This window comes from Lepidochelys olivacea (genome assembly GCF_965140295.1).
Source record: "Lepidochelys olivacea isolate rLepOli2 genome assembly, chromosome: 14".
Taxonomy (NCBI): domain Eukaryota; kingdom Metazoa; phylum Chordata; order Testudines; family Cheloniidae; genus Lepidochelys; species Lepidochelys olivacea.
The window spans coordinates 14070256-14090948 of NC_140424.1; the positions used below are offsets into that span (position 1 = coordinate 14070256).

Sequence of the window (20693 nt, forward strand, 5' to 3'; positions counted from 1 at the left end):
ATAATCAATATGATAAACACAATAAAAATACCAAAGTGGACTATAAACTGTAGAACTAGAAACTCTCAAGTCCTGTTCCTGGTGCTTGAGGCCTGATCTCCCCTCCTCCCCCATCCCTGTTCTCCCCCCCCCCCCCCCAGCCAAGGAAAGCTGCAGGCCGTCAGCACCTTTGAAACTCAAGCACTAGACAGATTTCAGAGTGGTAGCCGTGTTAGTCTGTATCAGCAAAAATTTGTTAGTCTCTAAGGTGCCACAGGTGGTACTCCTTCTTCAAGCACTAGAGAAGACAGGCTGCGGAAGCTCTTAAACGGTCCCAGCGTCCCTGGCCTTGCAGAGCTGAGACTTCAGCCAGTTACTAAGCAGGATCAGCACTTCTGCTTTTGTCACCGAGGTTCTCAAGGGAACAGAAGATTATTTGCATAATGATAATGTTGTAAGGGGAGCTGACTCAGCAAAGCTGAACAATAAAACTGTCATGGGGTGAGGGGGGGGAGGGGTTCTCTTTGTGGAATGACTAGACTGAGCCCAAACTGGGCCATACTGTTTATGCATGGGGTCAAGAGAGAATGTATCCGCTCTGGTCCGGCCTCTGCTGCACCCTTAGGAGCAACTACTTGCATAACGACTTGAGGCGCAACTGTAAGTAGGAGGCTGTGCTCGACTTTCTGCTCATAACGTTTGCGCTTCCTGCCGAGTGCTGAAGCAACATGTGGGTGTCTGAAAACCACATGTTGCTTTCTGAGCTAGGCGGCAGCTGCTAAGGCTGCATCCTGACCTGTTGCAGACTGTAGCCGCCCCATCTTGTCAGCGGTCAGAGTGCAGATTTTAACAGTAGCAAAGCTTTCAGTAGCACCGCCAACTCAAGCAGCCATCCAGGTTCCTGGGACCTTCATCTCTCGAGCTGGTGTTAAACTTCGGCTCTCTTTGTACCATGCGTGATTCCCCTAGGTAATGGAATAATGAGTTTCTCATGAGGGTGTAATGCGAGGGATGGCTAGTTGAATCGCTGCTGACTTCCCAGCTGGGTTTTGAAACGCAGAAGCAGGGGGAAACCATGAAGCCAAAATCTCTACCTAGAATGCTAAGAAACTCTCTCCTGAGTCACAGAGCAGATGTGGAGGAGCATAAAATGCATCTCAAGTTAGTCTGACTGTTGGTATCTGCACAGTACAACTGTGCATCGCAAAGAGGCCATTTGCATCTCTGTGTTGTACAGAGCCAGGCTCCAAGTGGGTAATTCAAGCAGCCATCTGCACTCCACTGTTAATAAGGGCCTATCCGAAATGGAGGCCGAACCCTCATGAATTACACCCGGGTTACAAAACTGCTGTCAAGCAAAGACCCAAGAACTGTGATGGGCCAGCTCTCCAGCAGACCTTCAGCTAGCACAGTTTCAGTGCAGGAAAGGGCTCTTCAAAATGATAGCAGAAAGCATGCTGAATACTGTAGCTTGGGTTTAGAACGTGAGTTTGATACTTACCATGTGGCTGCAAATTCTCTGGTCTTAAGTGTTGGGAAATGGTTTAAATGTGATCACAAGCCCTAGTGGGCAGAGGCATCCAGTGTCTGTCAGAGAGAGGTACTTGCGTGCTGGAATTAAGTGGCCTCCTCCCAGGGGGCCTCAGGGCAGCTCTGCAAGTGGCCCTTTGCCTCAGTTTCCCCTCTTGGTTCCTCAATAAATTCCAAACGAGGCTTTTATAAATACCAACAACAGCAGCCCTCCTGTAGGGTCTAGTTGATTACCTGCATGTTTAAATTAAAATCCAAAAATCTTCCCTCCATCTTTAAGCTGGGCACAGCCTCGAACTCCCTTGGTGTCTCAGGACCTTCCTGCTTTAGCAGGTTACTCCTAGCTGGGGCAACTCTATTGGTCTCTGGGTCCTCCCTGCAGGAGCCTTTCCTCAGTCTTTGCTGCAGCTTCCTGAGCTTCCCCCTGGCCCCCTTCAGTCTCCTGCCCCACTTGATAAGGAAATCACCTGATGCACACCCAGGTGTCTCTCCTTGGGCCCCAGGCATCCAGCTTTCCAAGGGTAAGCTAACCTGTTACAGTGGGAACCTAAAGTGAGTGTATTGTGTGTCACAGATCCTGTTTAGACAGGCACCTGGATTCCGTGATGCTGGGTTCACAGGAATGCCCTGTTCTGCAGGGAGAAAGGAGGAGGGGAACTTAGATGTCCTTGCATGCAGATGTGTCTCTTGCTGATAGGAAGGAAGAGTCTGTGTGGGTTTCTGAGGGGGTGGGGGAAGGTTCAGCAGCTCTTCCTTTGCATCATCGTATCAATGGGAATTTCAGTCTTGGCAATGGAAAAGTCGTTCCAAGGGCTGAGTCTCTTCTTGCCTGTGCCCTAGAACTCATGAGGGTGTGGGCATGGGCCCAGAGGATGAGTGCTGGAGTCATGCTGGGGTGCTTGCTGCCCCTTCTTTTTTGCTGGGATTTATTGCTTAACCAGTGTCAAACCCCGAACCTCAGCCGTGGAGGAGAGATCTGAGATGGGAGGGAAGAACCCAACTCTGGTTCAAAAGCAAACCGTATTTCTGAGGGAACTTGTTCTCCTTGTTTGTTCTGTGTCATGGTATGTTCTGCTCAGAGCATGGCATTGTAGTGAGATTCGTGTGCAGTGCAAGAAGCCAGAGCATCTTGCACCTTAAGGGATCTTGAAGGGGCACCGTGGGCATAGAGGGTTTCTGTCAAAGGTGTTTTCCTGCAGTGTTGTGGTAGCTCTCAGTCCCAGGATATTAGAGAGACCAAGTAGGAGAAGTAACGTCTTTTACTGGACCAACTTCTACCGGTGAGACAGACAAGCTTTGGAGCTACACCAAGGAAGAGCGCTCTCGCCAGCAGAAGTTGGTTCAATAAGACATTGCCTCATCCTCTTTCTCTCTCTGTCAAGGCATTTCCTGATACAGTATGTGGGCGAAGAGATGGGTGTGGTCAATCCAGGAGACTTTGGCTCTAGTATGCATTTTGGTACGGTAGGCTCCAGGCACACAATTGAGTGAGCATTAGTGCAACGCAAAGGTTGAGAAAATCGGCCTTGTTAGACTCTAAGCTCGTGTGGGGGCAGGGACTGTCCCTTACGGTGCCTAGCACAACGGGGGCCAGGGGGGAAATCTCAATGAGGCCTCTAGGCTGCACTGCCGTGTAGATGGTAGCTATAGCACTCAAGTGAGGAAATTTCCCAAATCAGGATGAACGGTCACACTGAACTCTGCCCCTTCTAGCATGTTGCCATTGTTTGTCAAATGCAACACCATACAAAGGTGCATGTTTCATAGAATCTGACAATGGTCACCTTGCACCTCCTGTACTTCGAGATTGCTCTATCACAGGAACAACTGTAATACGCTCCCTGCCATACAACAAGGCATCTGGTTTAGCTGGTTGACTGGTATGAAGAAAAGGGACTTGTATGCTAAGGCTTGCTTTGCTTTTGGTGGTTAAAGGGAATTTAGGGTTGGGGGGAGCTGAGACTGTTTGTGATCTTAAAAACAACAACCCTAATTGTCACCAAGGTGGATCAAAGACCCTGTTTGAAGGTGACCTTTAGACAGTGAATAGTTCCTTGTGTAAAATGGGCAACAGCTTCTTTATCAAGCATTTTAATGGCAAGTCAACATGTACCAGGAATTAAGGGGAAAGGAAATTAGTCTTTGATTGTAATAGCTAAAAAAATGTAACCTAGAACTGTCCTCAAAGGAGGATTATTTTAGGAACCTAGGCATTGCCATACTGGGTCAGACCACTGGTCCAGCATCCCATCTTTGACAGCAGCCTGTGCCAAGTGCTTCAGAGGATGTCTAGTCTGGTTTTAGATCCTTATATGGCCCCCATTCCAGTAGCTTCTGAGTTCCTGCAGTGCAGTGAGGTAAGGAAGTATTATCTTCCCTTTACAAATGGGGAACAGAGGCACAGAGAGCCTAAGAGGCAGATTTTTAAAGGTGTTTGGGCACCTAGCTCATAACTATGGGAGTTGGGAGACTCTGATCCTAAGCGAGTTGCCCAAGGTTACACAGGAAGTCTGGGGTGGAGCAGGGACCTAACCCTGGGTCTCCCAAGTCCCAAGCTAGTGTTTGAACTGGCCCATCCTTCCTCTCTGAGAAAGGTGCTAAAAAATTCATAATGGGTGATGGTGGAATGAGCTGCCCATAGTGGGGAGTCTCTCCCCAGCCCTGTCATTGAGTGGGTGGCTTGTGCATTGCAGCATGAGGGTTTATAGTGTTAATTTAAAAAAAAAATCATGTCAACTGAATATCTTCTTTATCCATATAACAAATCGAACCCCACTTTCAATCATACTAACTCATGGCAGTAAGCTCCACAGGTTAACAAGCTGTGTGGGTGGGGTCACTCCATGAAGGCACTAGGGCTAAGATGAGAGCATGACTACAGTGTGGATGGTGGTTAGCAGGAACCAGGAAATAGAAGCCCCAGATAACTTTTTGCTGGGAATGTTGAAGCATGGGACTATAGGCAGAGAAAAAGTTCTGTAAGAGAAGATACCCCATCATTTGTAGCTTTCCATATTACTCTCTCTCGTTCCGCCTCATTCCAGGCCATTGTCCTGCAATCTGGAGAATAAAAGCTTGTTTGTGACTGCTGGCACTGGTCAGGTGAGGTGTTACAGATACCATAGTGAGGGACACCTTCATATCTAGGTGTTGCTATTTATTACTTGTATTGCAACAGAGTTCATGAGCCACAGTCATGGTGCAGGGCCCCACTGTGCAAAGAACTAAACAAACGCAGGACAAAAAGTACAGAAACACCGTTCCACGCCTGTTGCAAATGGCAATCGACACCTCCTTCAACACGAGGCCTGTCTAGCTTTGTACTCTGAGTACAAATAATCTCACCCTGTCCATGTTGAAGTAGCTTTGGAGTTTAAGTCCCATTGACTTTCAGTGGGACCTTGGAGCTTATGAAGATCTTACCCTAAGTCTAGAAGAGTTTTTAAGTTGATATCTGATCCACGGTGCTCCCCCACACTTAAACCAAGAGAGCTGGACAGTTTAAAACCTTTGGCTAAAAGAGTGCTGAGTGGTTTTGGAGCCTCAGTCCAGGGCTGAGAAACGGGTAATGTACACTCTGTCCGATGATAGCCCTGCCATGGGGTATCTTGGATTTGCGGGTCCCCTCCCTACCTAGGATCTCTGGATCTTGCCTTAACCTATCCCTCCATGCCTACCTCTGGGGATCCCCGGCTGAGTGCCCCCACAGGAAGTGGGGGAGTCCCATGGAAATGGGGGCAGGATATACATTTTGTCTTCAGAGGCTGCAGCGGAGATGCTGCGTTCTCATGAGAGTAGATTTGCACTGAGTATGGCAGATAGAGAGGCGCTAAAAAAAATCAGAGCAGTCGAAATGGTTTCTTGGCCACGGAGCTGCGGGAGAACAACGGGGCGTGGGCTCAGCATTCAGAGGAGACGGCTGGGTTTAGTATCCTTCCTGGGGGGTGTTGTCTTTAGAAAGGCCCCAGGGCCTTCCATTCTGAAGCTGAAAGGGAGGCCCGTTAGAAATGCAGCCCCTGCTGTGGCGGGGAAATGACCGGTGTGAATTTGGCACTGGGGGATACGTTCCGTAGCCCGGGGCTGGGGGGAGGAGATGGAATGAATTTCTCAGCGGATCATAAAGATCTTCTCCCCCACCCCCAGAAAAACTCTTGTCTTTAAATTCATCCCCTTCAAAGGCCCTGTTTAGCCCCCGACCCCCTGCTGGATAGGCTTGTGGTGAGGCCTGAGTTAAAGAAGGATCCTGCCTTTCAGAGGATGAAATGTAATGAATATATTAATGACTTACTGTATTTATAAACCGCCCACGGGACTCGGCCGCACCAGCCAGGCCTGTGCAAAGTCCTCTTCCCTACACCTCCCAGCTCTTGGCTGAGTCCTGGCTCCGGAGGAATAACCTGGCCTCCCTGCTTTGTTCGGTGTTATCGGTGGGAAGTAACTTGCTGCCCCTGCCAGCAAAGCGGAGGGGTGGGGGTGGGGGTGGTGCGTGTGCCCACAGAGTGGAGCCGTCTCTCTCCAGCTGGCAACAGGCTGGGGCAGGAGATCTGGTCTTGCTCAAGACTCTGCTGTGATTTGTCCTTGGTAAGAGGCAAACTGAGCGCTGCTCATGGCACTTTTTCCACCCCCCTGTTCGACTGGGGGCCCCCGTTCTATACACTACCATGAAGAAACCACAGCACGGTGCCCTGCTGTCCTTCTGAGCTCTGTGCCAGCTGGGGCAGCAGAGGCAGGGAGAGAGGCTTCTTTCCAGCAATCTTGCGTGTGTGCCAGGCTGGCTGCATTGGCAGCAAGAGGTCCCTTGGGTTAGACTCCTCCTGAGGATTATTTGGTTTTGGAACTTCAGGATACCAGCCTCTGAGCAAGAGGCTGCATTTTGGAAGCAGGGGCACAAGTCTCCCAACAGCAGAAGCCCATGAATCCATATTTAAACAAACAAGAGCAGCTGAGCTAAAAGGAGGGAAAGGGCAGAGTCCAGAATGCAGCCCTGCAGCTTGCAATAATAATTTTTTTATGCAAATCTTAATTGCTGGTGTTGGTGGCTGGGTATCACAGTGAGGGAACGCTGGAAGTATGATGGGTAGGTAGGTCAGGGATTTACCATCATGCCCAGATCCAGAGGGGGGGCAGCTGCGTGTGCTGGGAAATGGGGCTGCAGCCCCAAGCCAGCATGGGTGCCAGCCCAGAGTGTTTGATCCTATCACCTGCTACTGATGGGAGAGGGGGGTGTTGGGCCAAGTACTGCTGTCATTTGACTCTGTGCTTTTGCAGACGCTAAGCCTCCTAGCGTCTAAGCTAGAGCCTGGGGTGTAGGGCAGGGTTTGCTTTACGCTGTCTAGATCACTGTCCAAATCAGATGGTCGCTGTTACGGTTCCAGGGCTAGCTGCACCTCTGACCCTTCTCTGGTCTTTGAGGGCACCGCCCCCAGATGCCAGGCCCTGTGCTTTTACTGGGGTGGGACCGTACGATTCTCCCACTCTTAGGCTACGTCTGTGCTGTGAGCTGGCGGTCTGATTCCCAGGTTCTACAGGCGTACTCGCACCAGCTCTCCTGGGCTACCGGCCCCAGGCATCGACCCTGCTTCCCAGCACCTGGAAATCTTCCAGTCAGGAGCTTGTGACTGGCAATAAATACAGTGACCCACCCAGCCTTCTGAAAGCAAAAGTATTGTTCATTTAACCCCAGGAGCAAAGAGTAATCTTACTGGGAAAGGATTTCAAATCAACAGGATGGCTAAATGCAGGGCTATCTTACTTAGAGTCTTAGGCAGGTCTTAGCCCTGACCTCTGGAGTCTGGGTTCACCTTAGCTCTCTGTCCCCCTGACCTGGAGGGACTCTTCCAATCCAGCCAAAGTTCTTTGCTTTTGGTTTCATGGGCTTGTGGTCCAAACCTAGTCTGAGTTCCACTGGGTATGAAATCAGAGCATCAGAGTGAGCGGCGAGGCGCTTCCTGAGGTACCCAGGACAGAGGCACCTCGCTACCACTTGCCCTCAGTGCAAGGAAGCCATGTGTCTATCAGTCGTAGGCCAGCACCCGACTTCGCTGGCCACAGACAACACAAGCTCTCACAGCAGGACTAAGTACTATCTAGAGCAGTGGTTCTCCAACTTATTTGATCAGGTCCTCCTCCTCCATGCCTGTAGTCATTTACACCCCAATGCGCACACACCCCTACCCCCCACAGCAGCAGCACAAAAGTAAGGGTGGCAGTGTGAAAAGTGATATTTGTCTGTATCAGACTTAGTGCCCCATTACCACCCTTACTTCTGTCTGCTGCTGCCACCCTGGGGCTGACAGCTGGAGCCCCACTACCTCCAGAAGAAGAGCCCAAGCCCAGGCTGCCTCGTGGTGCGTGGTTGAGGGGGTGGGGGAAGGAGAGCCCAAGCCTGCATGGTGGGGCTCCAGCTGTCAGCCCCAGGGCAACAGGCCTCTGGCTGTCCACGTTATCCCTGCCTTTTGCACAAGCCCCAGCCACCCAGAGCTGACAGAGCTATTTATTTATTTAAAGGGCAAGCACACAGCTCGTGCCTCACTTGGGCTGTGAGAACTGCTGATCTAGACCATCCGTGACAGGTGTTTATCTAACCTGCTCTTAAACCTCCAATGATGGAGATTCCACCACCTCCCTGTAAAATAAAATCATAACACCCATTCTAGAACCTAGACTTATTTAAATAGATACCTTCACATTTTATAGAGCAAGGCTCACTCCAGAGTCCTTCCAGTGTTTTTTTCAGCCAGACAGGCTGTGATCCCTTTTTCCTGAGGCCAGCCACACTGCCAACTTGTCTCCTCAGTGCAGGATGTGGTGTCTCTCCCTGCAACCCCAGATGTATCAAAACAGTCCTTTGAGCTTTATTCATAAGCTGGACACCCTCCTGCTGTGTTCCTTTCTGTAGATTCTGCCATCTCTTGTTGATTTTTGTAATCTTGATTAGCTGGTGGTGACAACGTGTGTTAATAGACTTCCATTGTGAGAGAGACAATGGCCAGAATGAGAGATAAGCATCTACTACCCCCTGCCTACCAGAACCTGTCCCAGGCCCGTCCCCTCCTGGTGACCTGCCTTCAGTTCAATGCTTTAGTTTCCAGTATAGACACATTGCTTCATAAATACTATCCATACGTACATTTAGCAATGATTGTGATGATTGGTGAGCTCTTGGCATAGACCTCACATGCCACCCTTTGTGAATTATTGTACGTGTACTTGACTCAGCGGATCTGTGAAAAGCTCTGTGCCTCTGCCAGTTAGCACAAGAAGTTCCTGAATCACAGAGGCTCTTTCTGAGAAGTGTATATCTTGTTCCACCTCCCCGCACCACGCTTCCTGGGTGCATCTTGTGATAGCGCTGCTGTTGAATTAACTCAATATATGCAGGAAGCAGACAATGACCAGGATAATATTATTCACAGGTTATTACGAGTAGCTCCAAATCTGTTGCTGTGTGGCATTTTGGGGCAAGTGTCAACAGGCATGTTGAGAGTCGGTTCCTCACTAAGACTCTGCTTCAGAAGCAGTTTTGATCTCCACATAAAAGCAGTGGAGGAAGGCTGTGGGGTGGGGGACACTCTAAATCTCTGGGGAGCTGGATATTCTTTGTCTCCTGAGATGTTCTGTTTTACCACCTGTGTTGACTACGCCATACTTTGGCCTCTTCTCAAATTTTGCAGTCACTGAGAGTTTCCTTAGTAATTAGAGCAGGGACTTGGCGGTGTTGGGACACCAGCATTCAACTGAAGCCTCGCTGAGTTGCTCTAGGCCAGTGGTTCCCAAACTTTAACAACCTGTGAACCCCTTTCACTAAAATGTCAAGTCTGGTGAACCCCCTCCTAAAAATGAATATTTCCAGGGATTTTCTCCTTTACCTGAGTATAAATGATAAAAGCAGTGATCTTGAAAATGTAAAATTTGTTTTTGTGACATGCTTATTGCACACTATTATTATTATTTATCACTACAGTATTTTTATTACATTACAAAAACGGCAACACTCTTCCAAGATCTTTCGTAGCTTGTATCACTTGGAATAAGCCTGTTATAAGACAAGGCTCCTCTGTTTCATCAAGGAGTATCAGATGTGAAACAGCAGGAAGGTATTTAAGAAGCCAACTCAGAGTTCCTCCCACACAAGCATTCAGGTCTTGAGCAGTCCAGGCAAACAATGCACGTTACAACAAATCTTAAACTTGTTCTTCATAATCATTTTACAAACAATACTAGCTGCCTATTTAACTTTTAAAACAGCAAAAAATATCTACCTCCCTTTCCATTTCTTATAAGGCGTCTTGAAGTTTAAATCTCCTTAGTGTGATAGATATGGTTGCTTTGATCTGTTTAGCTCTTGGAAGTCCAGGGGCTCTGGGCTGCTGGCCCCGTGCTGCCCGGGGTCCCTAGAGACAGTTCTGTCTGCCATTAGGGAACTTTTCCCCGAGAGCCCCCTGTAACTTTTCGCAAACCACTGCTCTAGGCAAGCCACAAGCTGTCTGCCTTGCTTACCATCTGTAATGGGGTATCTACCTTACCCAGGTGTTAAGTGCCACTAATGTGCCCTGAGATCCTCCAGGGAAAGCTGTTCCGTCACTGATGGTTCTGTTCTTGCTGAACTGCTGGTGGATAGTTTCAAGACAGGTAATTGGTCGGTCTGGTTGGAGGGCCAATGAAGCTTGATATTCACTTCATCCTCCTTCACCGCCTCCCTACCCGTGCCCTTCTCAGAACTTTACTGTAAATATAAGGGTGGTTTCAATAAACACAGACTTGGCTGTGTTCCGCATACCCTCCAAGCTGGGCCACTAAATTCTGTTGTACCCAGCAGTGTGGCTATTGGCATGTAATAGAAAGGGAGTGGAGGATATTGGAAGGGGAGGGGAGGTTGAGCTCGGAGTGACTCTGGAAATTGATGTTTCTCCTTTAGCAGAGGTCTGACTGCACATGAGGAATCTAATTCCAGGGATGGGCTTGCTTCAGCTCTTCAGAGATGTCTGGCAGATGGATCTCTTCTGGGCCACTAGATGTTGTGGAGCCATTCAGATTTTTGCCTGGTTATAACCACTTTTGGGGGAAGGAGGCAATGGAGAAGGCTGGAAGTGTCACGAGATACTTATGTAGCACCATCGCTGTAGTGTCTGAGCACCTCCCAAGTATTGAAAAGAGAAATAATTTTAACCTCTTGCTTCCTGGCAGATGGAGAAATAGCGTGACTAGGCAGTAGAGTACCTTGTTGTTTGTGTGTAAAGAGCTTGCTGAGGGAAAGCCAAGTCAGGGGAATTTAGTTTTTCAGTTCATTCTGAAAGGGGTGGTGAGCCCTGTGGCTCTCCTGAGATGGGGAGAGCTGTGGCCTAGGTCAGTTCTGTTGCCTGCGTGATGAGCCTTCCCCATTGTTCATCAGTAGTTCCACAGTTCTGGTGGAAGGTAGCTATTGCAGGAGGTCATGGCCATGGAGGGGGTGACGTGCTCACTCCCAGGGAGCAAGGGCTGATTTCATGGAAGGCTTTAGAGATGAGGCTAAAGATCTGGAGCTGGACTCTGGCCCTGGTGATGTGTTTGTGGTGACCTGTATGCTGAGCAGATGGGCTGCTGCTCTGTGTCCTAGGAGTTTCTCAGGGTGTGGTTTCTATACGTGAGTTAGTCATCAAATCTGGCTGTTCCACGGGTGGCTCTCTCTAGCCAGGTCTGCTTGATGGGATGGGAGGCAAGCGCCTGGCTAGATGGGATGAAGTGGGAGTCTTTCTCTCCTGGCTATTTGGGCATCCTCAGATAGCAATGAGGCCACGCTGTGGGCTGAATTATCCCGTGCATCTGCCTGTAGATTGGACGTTGTTAGAGACGAGCTGAGAATGTCTTGACAGCTAGACGTAGAGCCAGAGAATCCATCTGCCCTGTCAGGCATTGAGCCAGAGGCGCTTGTTGTTTTAGATACTAAAACCTCATTCTCCCGGGAAACTAAATCTGTTTTCTGGTGAAGTCGCACCTGATTGACTCGGGGGCCCCACGAGGAGGGAAATGGGCTCCAGCGCTCACGCAGGAATCGCGGCAAGCTTGTGATGCCAGCTGCTCTGTGCTCGCTGCCAGTGCAGGTGCAGAAGCTGCTGTGTGCCTCTCTGTGAAGGGAAGGTTTCTGAGTAATGCCTCTTAGTGTCACGGTGCAGCCTTGGGGTTTCAGCCCTTCGGAGGTATCCCAGTGTGAGGGCCAGAGCGGAAGGCAGGCTCTGCTTCTCTCAATGCCAGATGCTTAAATCCGAGAAGGGCCAAGAACTGATCCAAGAGGGTCTGAGTTGCTGGGGTGGTGAGAAGTGGCCCTGCAGACACGGCTCACTTGTTATCTGGTTTGATGGTGGAGGAAAGGCGCAGGGCAATGGGCCGTTTAAGGTGGGAATCAGTAGAAATGGCACCTGAGAGTCGCTGATGTGCCTCTCTGGGGGAGAGGCTGTCCAGGGAGATGAGTCCACAACTTGTATCTGTGTGTAGTCCGACACAGCACAGTCTGTTCCCCTTTAAGGCTCATTCTGATACCCTGCAACACCTCCGAGTCCCAGAAAGAAATCCGATAAAGAGGGATTGTGCTTATATGAAAGGGGGGGGTCTGTGAACAGGGAGGGTCTGTCTTCTAAGCACAGGCATTGGAAGGGGCTCCTGGAGCTTTGATGTAGTCTCTGGCTTGACCTTGCTGTATACTTGCCTTTCTTGCCATTTGAACAGCAGCGTAGAGCTGGGGCCTGAGTACGTTTGGGCAGCACTGTGGCACTGTCCACGCCTGCTGGGAGTGCTTCAATCCCTCTCTAAAGAAATCCCCATGCTCTGTAATCGGTTTGGCTTCAGTAGGCTGCATTTCAAGGCCGGGTGGGCGGGTCGGTTCCTCCACCCTCCTGTGGCAATTATTTCTAAAGCAACGCTGAGTCCTGCAACTGAAGGTAAACAGCTGGGTAATGAAACGTCAGCACTCTCCGCCATCTGGGGGACAGGCCAAGGACGGGAGGGTGCCCTCCCTGGGAGGAGAAAGGGAGTTGATATAATACACCCTGCACTTCGTATCGTCAAAGCCCTTTATGAAGACTAATACAAATTAGTACTCTACTCCTCTGTGACGCAGCTAACTCCTGGGTCCGTTTTACAGACTAGGGATATGTTTAGACTGCAAGGGAAGCCCAGGTGTAGTAGAACTCAAGTTAGCAGACCCTGGGTTTTTTAACCTAGGACTTGATCGTCTACATACATTTGTAACACCAGGTTAGGCGTTGTTGAATGCTGGGCCCTAGCCTGGGGCTCCAGCATCTGCACTGTATGGCCCCGAGTCCAACCACCCGTATCCCAGACTTCCTAGCACCCTCCTAAAATGTGGCTGCTTTAGCCCCTAGTTTGTGGTGCAGTGTGGGAAAACTTGACTATCCGGGGGACAAAAAAAGTCAGCCTGTGGGATTATGGAATGCTTTTGGTGGACTCCCAGAGCACGAGTCAGTGGGGCTGTGTCTACATTGCAAAGAATTAGGGCTTGAACCCTGGGTCCCGCTTTGACTCCAGCTCAGACCCTCCAACCCTGTGGGGTCCTATAACCTTGGGTCCAAGTCCTGAGTTAGGGTAATATGTGTGTAGACGGAAGAGGGATTAGGCTTGAGCCCGAGTTTGAACCCTGGGCTTACATTGCAGTGTAGACGTACTGTAGGAGATGGAGACACACAGGCTGACTTTCCAGTGCTATGTACCTAGTTGATGGCAGGCAGGGCTAAGACTGGAATGCAAAGCTGTTGGCTCCCTTTCCTGTGAGACCACATTGCTTCCGGATGGATGCTGAATCAGGCCTGGGCTGAGGCTCTGATCTTGGGCTGGTGGCAGGAGGCAGGGTAAGTGACTACTAACCACTGCTTTCATGTGTGTTCCTTCCCAGCAGAAAGAGCTGCGGCCTCGTCTCTGTCCGATGAAGAAGGGCCCTAACGGCTATGGATTCAACCTCCACAGTGACAAAACCAAGCCGGGGCAGTACATCCGGGCTGTGGATCCAGACTCACCGGCTGAATTGTCAGGGCTACGTCCCCAAGACCGCATCATTGAGGTACGTTCAGGAGGCGTGGGGAGGGAAGGAGGAGAGAATGAGTAGTGAAGCATGGGGGAACGGCTGACGAGGTCGCAGAGGGCAGTGTGTGGTAGGGGCCTCCATAGGATGCCAGGGGGATGGAGATCGGCAACATCATGAAGATGCTGCATTCCACATCTTGCACCCACGAGCACAGTCATCTGAACTGGGCCCAGACTGCTCCTCTGGGGTTAGTAACGTGGGTAGTTTGTTCCTTTCCCGTGTAAACTAAGGAAAACTCGAGTCTTGCAGTCCATTCACTTGGCGCCTGTTTTTATTCATCAAAAAATGAGTAGTTAGAATCCACCTCTGCAGTGTGGCTTTGTCTATGACTTGAGTCCCGATGCTGGCCCAGTCATCCTATAGTCACAACCAAAGTTTCTGGACGGACACACCCACCCACCTCTCCTCCCATGGTGCTGTCTGGGGCCAGGACATTACAGGAATCCCTTCACTGCTGGCAGTAGGAGGATGAATCTGCAGTGGATCCTGTCTGTGACTGACAGCTCTGCTTTCTAGGGCATGGTATGCTGAGCATGTTCAGGCCTGATATGTATGCCGGGAGATGGCAGAGGCGCTTTCCTGGCCGTGTAGGAGCCCGTGTGGCAGCTGTCCCCCAGCCTGTGTGTACACAATGCCTCACGCTCTTGCCACAGGTCTGTTGCCCAACCTGTGTGCATACGCTGCCCTGCGCTCCTGGCAGCTTTGCTGTGTAGTCCTGTGCTAATCACTTAAAGAAAATCTGATTTTAATGAGGTTTTGCTGGCTGCTCTGCTAATCCCCGAAAGGCTAGCTCTGGGGACCTGCAGGGGCTCGAGGGTGGCAGAGCTCTGGCTGCCATCACAACCAATTACAAGCCTTTCTTCAGGCTACCCCGCCTTCCTCCGTCCAGATGTGCCATTGGGAATGCCCTCCACAGAGCTTGCCAAAGACTTCCTGGCCCAGGTCTCTAAGTCACTTCACTTGTCTTCAGGCCATTCCCGGGTGCAAGTCTCCGCAGCACTGTTCTGACTCAGCCTGCTGGAATGGGACAGTCACCACCAAGTCACTCCAGCCTTCCCACCTCCCACTGCCAGCCGCTCGCTCAGAGCATAGGTTAAATGTTCATGGTGGGACATGCTGCCCTTGAGTCGGCTGTGAGGCTGTCTCAGTTCGTTCTGTTAAAAAGCCATTGTCTCCAGCTGGTCAAATCCTTTCTTATCCTAGCAACCCAAGTGCCTCGTGCTCCCTGTGCAGGGAGGGGCTGTGAGACGGTGAGTTATGGGTTAGCCTTCCTCCCCACAGTCAAATGTGCACAGCTGTAGAGTAGTGGGGTGCGGGGGGGGAGAAGTGTGGATTTCATGGGAAGCAGCATACGGGCTGAGCCACTAGTCTGAAGTTCCCGAATACGGCCTAAGGCTAATAGGAAGGGACTAAATGAACAGGTTTTTGGGGTATGCTAGTGACCACTACCTCTTGGTCCAGAGACTCCTCTTTCCTTCCTTGGGTTTCCATCTCAGTCTAAAAGCACTGTAGTGTCTCCCTAATCTTCTATGATTCATGACTGGGGCCTGGTCTACACTAGAAACTTTTGCTGGTATAACGGGGTTGGTTAGAGGTGTGATTTATGTATGTGACATTTCCATACCAGCAAAAGCCCTAGTGTGGATGCAGCTATCCTGGTATCAAGTGCTTTTGCTGGGTTAGGTTATTTTGCTCACCAAACTGGCACAAAGCACCCTCTGGCTGCTATCAGCTATGCCTACACCAGGAGGGTTTGATGGGGTAATGGTGGCAAACCTTTTCTAGTGTGGACATAGCCTCGGTTGCCTTTCTGCTGCAGGCATTTCTCCCTGTCCATAAGTTATAATACAGAGGAATGGGATTTGTGAAAAGCCTCTGTACTCGGAGAGCCTGGCTGCTCGCTTCTGCCGTCAGCTGCAGATCTGCTCAGCTGCAGCCACAGCACAGCTGTGTAGGAAGGAGCACAGGTCAGTTGAGTTAATGTAGTCAATGTCCTATTCAGAAATGAGGCATGCAGCTCAGAGCTGGTAATGCTGAGGAGCGGTCCAATGAGTGGTTAGGTCAGGCGGAGAGAGAGACTTGTGCAAAACAGGAAACATTGTAAATGTGACTAACTTGCAAGACTACAGAGCCCCAAGAGTGTCCAAACCCCAGATCTGACCTCTGTGGCATGGCTAGCTCTTCTTCCAGACCCACTCTTCCTGGGCAGGCTTTGCCAAAGGGCTCGCTGGAACCCATTCCTCCTCCATCGTGGCTACTTGTAAATTGGGCTGAATGCTCAGGGCTTCCCCACTTCCCGTAGAGCCAGAATATTTTTGTGGTGACTTGTCTGAGGGCAGCCTGGATCCCAAGCTTGGCAGTCAGATAAGAGAACTGGTCACAGGGTCTTTCTGAAGTGCAGGATTTGGGTGGAACAGGCCAATGGAAGCTGAGAGAGGAATGTCACAATGTAGATCAAGCATCCGTTCCTCTTGTAACATGGTGACTGTTGCCTGTCCAGGCTACGGGTCTGGCTGTTCTGAGCTGCCAGACAACAAGAGTCTGACATAGGCAAGAGTGAATGTGTCTCTTGCTTGGTGGCGGGGGACACCTCACGATGTACAAACCTGCCGTAGCCTGCCTGTTCCCGTACCAGCTGGGCAGCAACTGAATGGGATAATAGTCAGCATGTGATTGGTATCGGCATATGTCTGACCTGCAGCCAGCCTTGTAACAGTACAAATCTTCTTCTTTCGTGGTCTTTCCTCTAACTCTGCCCATTGCCCTTCTGGCAGGTGAACGGACAGTGCATGGAAGGGAAGCAGCACTCTGACGTGGTGACGGCCATCAAAGCCGGGGGAGATGAGACCAAGCTGCTGGTGGTGGATAGCTTAACAGATGAGTTCTTCAAGAAGTGCAAAGTTGTTCCCTCAGAGGAGCACTTGACAGGTGACCGGGTAGCAGCTGCGGTGCTGGGGAGGGGTGGGTTTTACCTAGACAAGGCCGCGAGGTTCTCTGCAAACGGATGGCTTAAGGGGGGAGATGAAGGCTGGGAACAGAAGGTTTCCTGCTTAGGAGGGGTTTCATTTCCTGTCCAAAACGAGAGAGGATAGAGGATAGAGATCTGTCCTGGTGAGAAGTGACCTCTGTAGCATCTCCACGCAGCCCTTGGTGCTGACTGCTCCTCCTAATCCACAGCACGTAATTGGTTTCCAAGGTGTGCTCTGGTTCACCAGCTCCTCTTGCTTGCCAGTTCCATGGGAAGCTGGGAAGAAAAGTCACCAAGACTTAACCCTGAAGGAACATGACATAGCTTGCACCGGTGTCACGCAGCCAAATCAAAGACTTTCTGCCTGCAAAGCTGGAAGCTACCTTGCAAGCCAAAGGCCTTTCTGGTTTCCTTGGCATCTTACATGCCAGCAGGGAACAATCTGGCACTGTTGGCCTGGTTCCCTTGCACTCGGTCACCCCACGCCCTGACTGTGCAGGCGTCTGTCTGGGGTTATGGGAATTTTATAGCTGAAACGGTTAAACTTTGACAGGGTTTATGAGAGGAGGGGCCTGGGTTTTTTTTCTCCCTTCCCCCCCTCTTCCCCCTCCCGGATCAGAGTGCAGGCCATGTCAAGAGCAGGACTGGCCTCTCTAGCTCATGGTCCGTGCCCTCCCATTATCCCGGAGACAAGTGGAACAGACTCCTCTCTGAAGATTTATGTTGGACTTGGTGCTCCAGTAACTGTATCAAAAAAAGTAATTCTACCGCTGGGGAGGCTTAAGGGCCCAGCTGTCCCTACCACAAGCCACCTCTTCTAGAACATATGAGGGTCTTGGCTTGAACCCCTTGGCTGCATGAGAGCTAGGGAGTCTGCAAGAAGGGCCTCAGCATCTGGCAAAACTAATAGTCACCAAACAAAATAGCAGCCCAGTGTTAAGTGGCCCCTGGTGACTGGCCTAAAGAGCTTTCTATTGGGCCTAAAGAATCCTTGTTCCAATAGTTGGATTTCCTCTAGCAGCTCGGACCCCTAGGATGCTAAACGAGTGGAAGCTGGCCAGACTGAGAGGCAGGAGGGTTAACACTGCAGCACTTCCAATGGCCGGAGTAGGCCCAGGTTAGGCAATTCTGTTCCCCCCTCGGTCTGGCAGCGGAGAGCTGGGTTTTGCTGGGTGCTAGCTGCTTGGTTAGGGGCAGGAAACTCTTGCTGAGGGTCTGAGCTCATGTTCTGGAGAACTAGATTCTTTTGGGGGTGTGGGGAGGGACTGCAGCAGAAAATCCAGCACTTTGCCACCAGACTCTGAAGATCTGGGTCCAGTGTGGCTCAAAAACCCCTAAGCAAACAAGCGATTCTGGGGGGGTTGTTCAGCTTGAAATATGCCCCCCAATATATTTACTCTCCAAATCCAAACCCGGCCTCTGAGGCAGGATAAATCTTGCTTAGTAGCAGAGAAGAACCGCATGGCCAGTGGCGCTAGGGGGTCCACAACAGTGGAATCCGGTGCTTGGCTCTGAGGGAAAAGGTCAGTTTGCCGAGCAGACGTTGACATGAGTTTAATGAGCCAGCTGGAAATCTCAGGAGCTAGACACAGGTGTCTGCCATTTATACCTCTGAGCTTCCACCACCCCTGTGGGCTGAGCCTCTGCTGGCACGTGGGGGTCTCACTTTAAGCCCTTGCTCTGCTGGAGGGGAGGAAGTGAATGGCACCTTCTAGGTCACACTTGCTGTGACTCTTTTTATGTGCTTCCTCGGGGTGGGGGGGGAGGGAGAGCAGGAAGCTCTCTGGAATCTCTTAATTAATCCTGTTAACCTCCTTCTTCCCCACCAAAATAGCCTGGCCCTCCGGGTGGGTGCATACCGAGATGTTTTAAGTAGCCCCTCAGAATAGCATCGCCTGGGTTCAGCTTGGGTTCCGTGCCTTGCCTGGGGAGCCTTGAGATTCTTGATAGGGCTGATGTGAGGGAGGTTAGGGGAGTGGTGCTTTCTGTGGTATCTGATCTCTTTAAAGCTGGGGGGTGGGCTGGGCTAGGCTAGGTTGGCTTGAAGAAACTCCCCTCCTCCACTCTCTCTGCCTCCATCCTGGTGTCTGGCTGCAGGGGGTTATGTCCTATCTTCTCTTGCTCTAGGAGTTTCCCATGAGCTTTCCTGCCACTGAGTTCTTCATGCAATGACACTTTGACGGGGCCTGCTGTCCAGTGGCTTGAGCAGGGGCCAGGGCTACTGGGTTCTGTTCCTGGGTCTGCCACTATCTTGTTGCATGGCCTTGGGAAAGTCACTTTACCTCGGCACTGTAGCTTATCCACCAGCGAAGTGGGTCTCGTAAGTGTGTTACAAAGTGCTGAGATGGAAGATGCCTACGGGGCACACATCTGGGTCTACATCAGCAGCCACCTCCTTGGGTTCGTTGCACTGGTCGCTTGTCCCCAGTAACATAGACTCGAGACCTATCCCTGCAGTGGAGGCTCTGGCCATATGGGACTGCGAGGATGTGGTTTCCCTGTTGTCAGTGTGTCTGCAGCCTGTAGCTGAGCATTGGGCTCAGCCATTGTTTAGCGTGTGTTCGAGAAGATCGGTTTTAACCCCCTGCGCCTGCACTGGACTAGGCAGAAACAAGTCCTTGTCTTCACTGCACAAAAGGTGTTTGGGAGGGGAGGTCACAACAAGATCATTGACATGTGGTGACTATCCTGCTGCAAAATCCTAGTGGGGACAAGGCACCGGAGTCCTTGCCACGAGGTCGTGAGGTGAGGTCAACGCTCTGCCCCCTGCCAATGGTTCACCTCCCCTCACTGCATCGCAGTGAGAACTGCAGAGCCTCGTCTCCACTAGGGTTTCCCGGCATCCATTATCCTGCGGTAAAAACACTCCTGTTTTTGGCAGGGAAGATGCAGCAGGTCCAGGGTGCAGTGGCAGATAGAGGGGCTGGATCTTCTCCATGGTAAACAGCAGCTTTGTCCATGGCTGGAGGAGTGGGGGGAGGGGGAGCCAGCAGTCCCGTGGATGTTGGCTCTTTGGTTGCCTAGCAATCTAGCTTTGGGGGCTTTCTCACTGCTTTTCTCCCTGGGAAACTGAACTTCCCATAGTAAAGGGGAGAGGAGACACCGCAGGAGGCATGAGCCAGCCTATTTACTCCAGGCAGAAAGAGCTGAGTGCACAGGGAGGAATGAAAGGTCTGCCCTCCGCCCACGGGGGGTTCTACTTTAAGCAGTGGCTGGTGCTTTAAGATTCTGGGGTGTCTTCAGAGGTGCTTTTTTGTCTTGCATCCTCCTGGTCTGTGGCAGTTCTGTTGAACCATTTCCAGCTTCACTTGAGAGGGGTGAATTTGCTCCCACCTGGTAGTGGCAAGTGTCGCTCAGTTTGAGAGCTGGGAACCTTCAGCTGGCATTAGTGGTGAATATGAGCTGGTTTTCCTCCATGCACCCTGCCCCCCCCCAGGGCTAACCTCCAATCACAACAGGAGTTGCTCTCTCAAGCCAGCAGTAAGGAAGTGAACGGCCATTGGATCTTTCTGGGTAACTGGGAGTGGCACGCTGGGCAGCTGCTGATCTGGCAGCTGCAGTGGCATTCCCTTTTGGATGCCCCTCCACCCCAAAGGGGTAATTTTATGGGGAGTTATGTGGGTCTGACGACTCTGCCTGTACAAAGGCAGTCTCCGTGCCAGCCAAACGAAAGCATTGTCTACAGGATGGGACAGCCTGCCTTCCCCCTAGCTCTGAGCCTTTGCGGTGCAGTGCCTAGGCAGAGCTGGGAGGCCACTGGATAAGCAGCCCCATGTCTACAATGATGCCAGGATCCCAGTGCATGGATGTAAGGCCGAGCAAAGGCAGTGGCTGCTGGTTAAGAGAGGATTTTGCAGGCTCTTTGTAACTACATGTCTGTGTCTTCTCCCCCAGGTCCCTTGCCAGAGCCAGTTGCCAACGGCGAAGTAGAGAAGGTAAAGATCTTGCCAAGTCTCAGCTTTTATAGATGGCATCTAAATGCCACGTTTGCTGCCTGCTGCAGTGACAGCACAGGATACGTGCTCCCCTCCTCCCCGTCGCTCTGCCCCACCCCGAAGCTGAGTGGCTCCTGGAGCCTGTCACATTCCCAGCTTGCGTTCCAGGGCAGTGCTGACCTTTGCAAAAGAAGGGAGAACTGACTCC

General features: G+C 51.1%; 1 protein-coding gene across 2 annotated transcripts in view; it reads left to right on the plus strand.

Moving 5' to 3' along the window:
- NHERF1 (NHERF family PDZ scaffold protein 1) overlaps window positions 1-20693 on the plus strand; it is a 33007-nt gene that overhangs the window by 8304 nt on the left and 4010 nt on the right. Inside the window, exons 2-4 of one of the 2 annotated variants that reach the window (XM_084647114.1) lie at window positions 13394-13558; window positions 16357-16510; window positions 20445-20485. In XM_084647114.1, coding sequence (XP_084503240.1) covers window positions 13394-13558; window positions 16357-16510; window positions 20445-20485 — 360 coding nt within the window. The remainder of the gene's footprint in view (window positions 1-13393; window positions 13559-16356; window positions 16511-20444; window positions 20486-20693) is intronic. The other variant, XM_084647115.1, reaches the window with a different exon arrangement.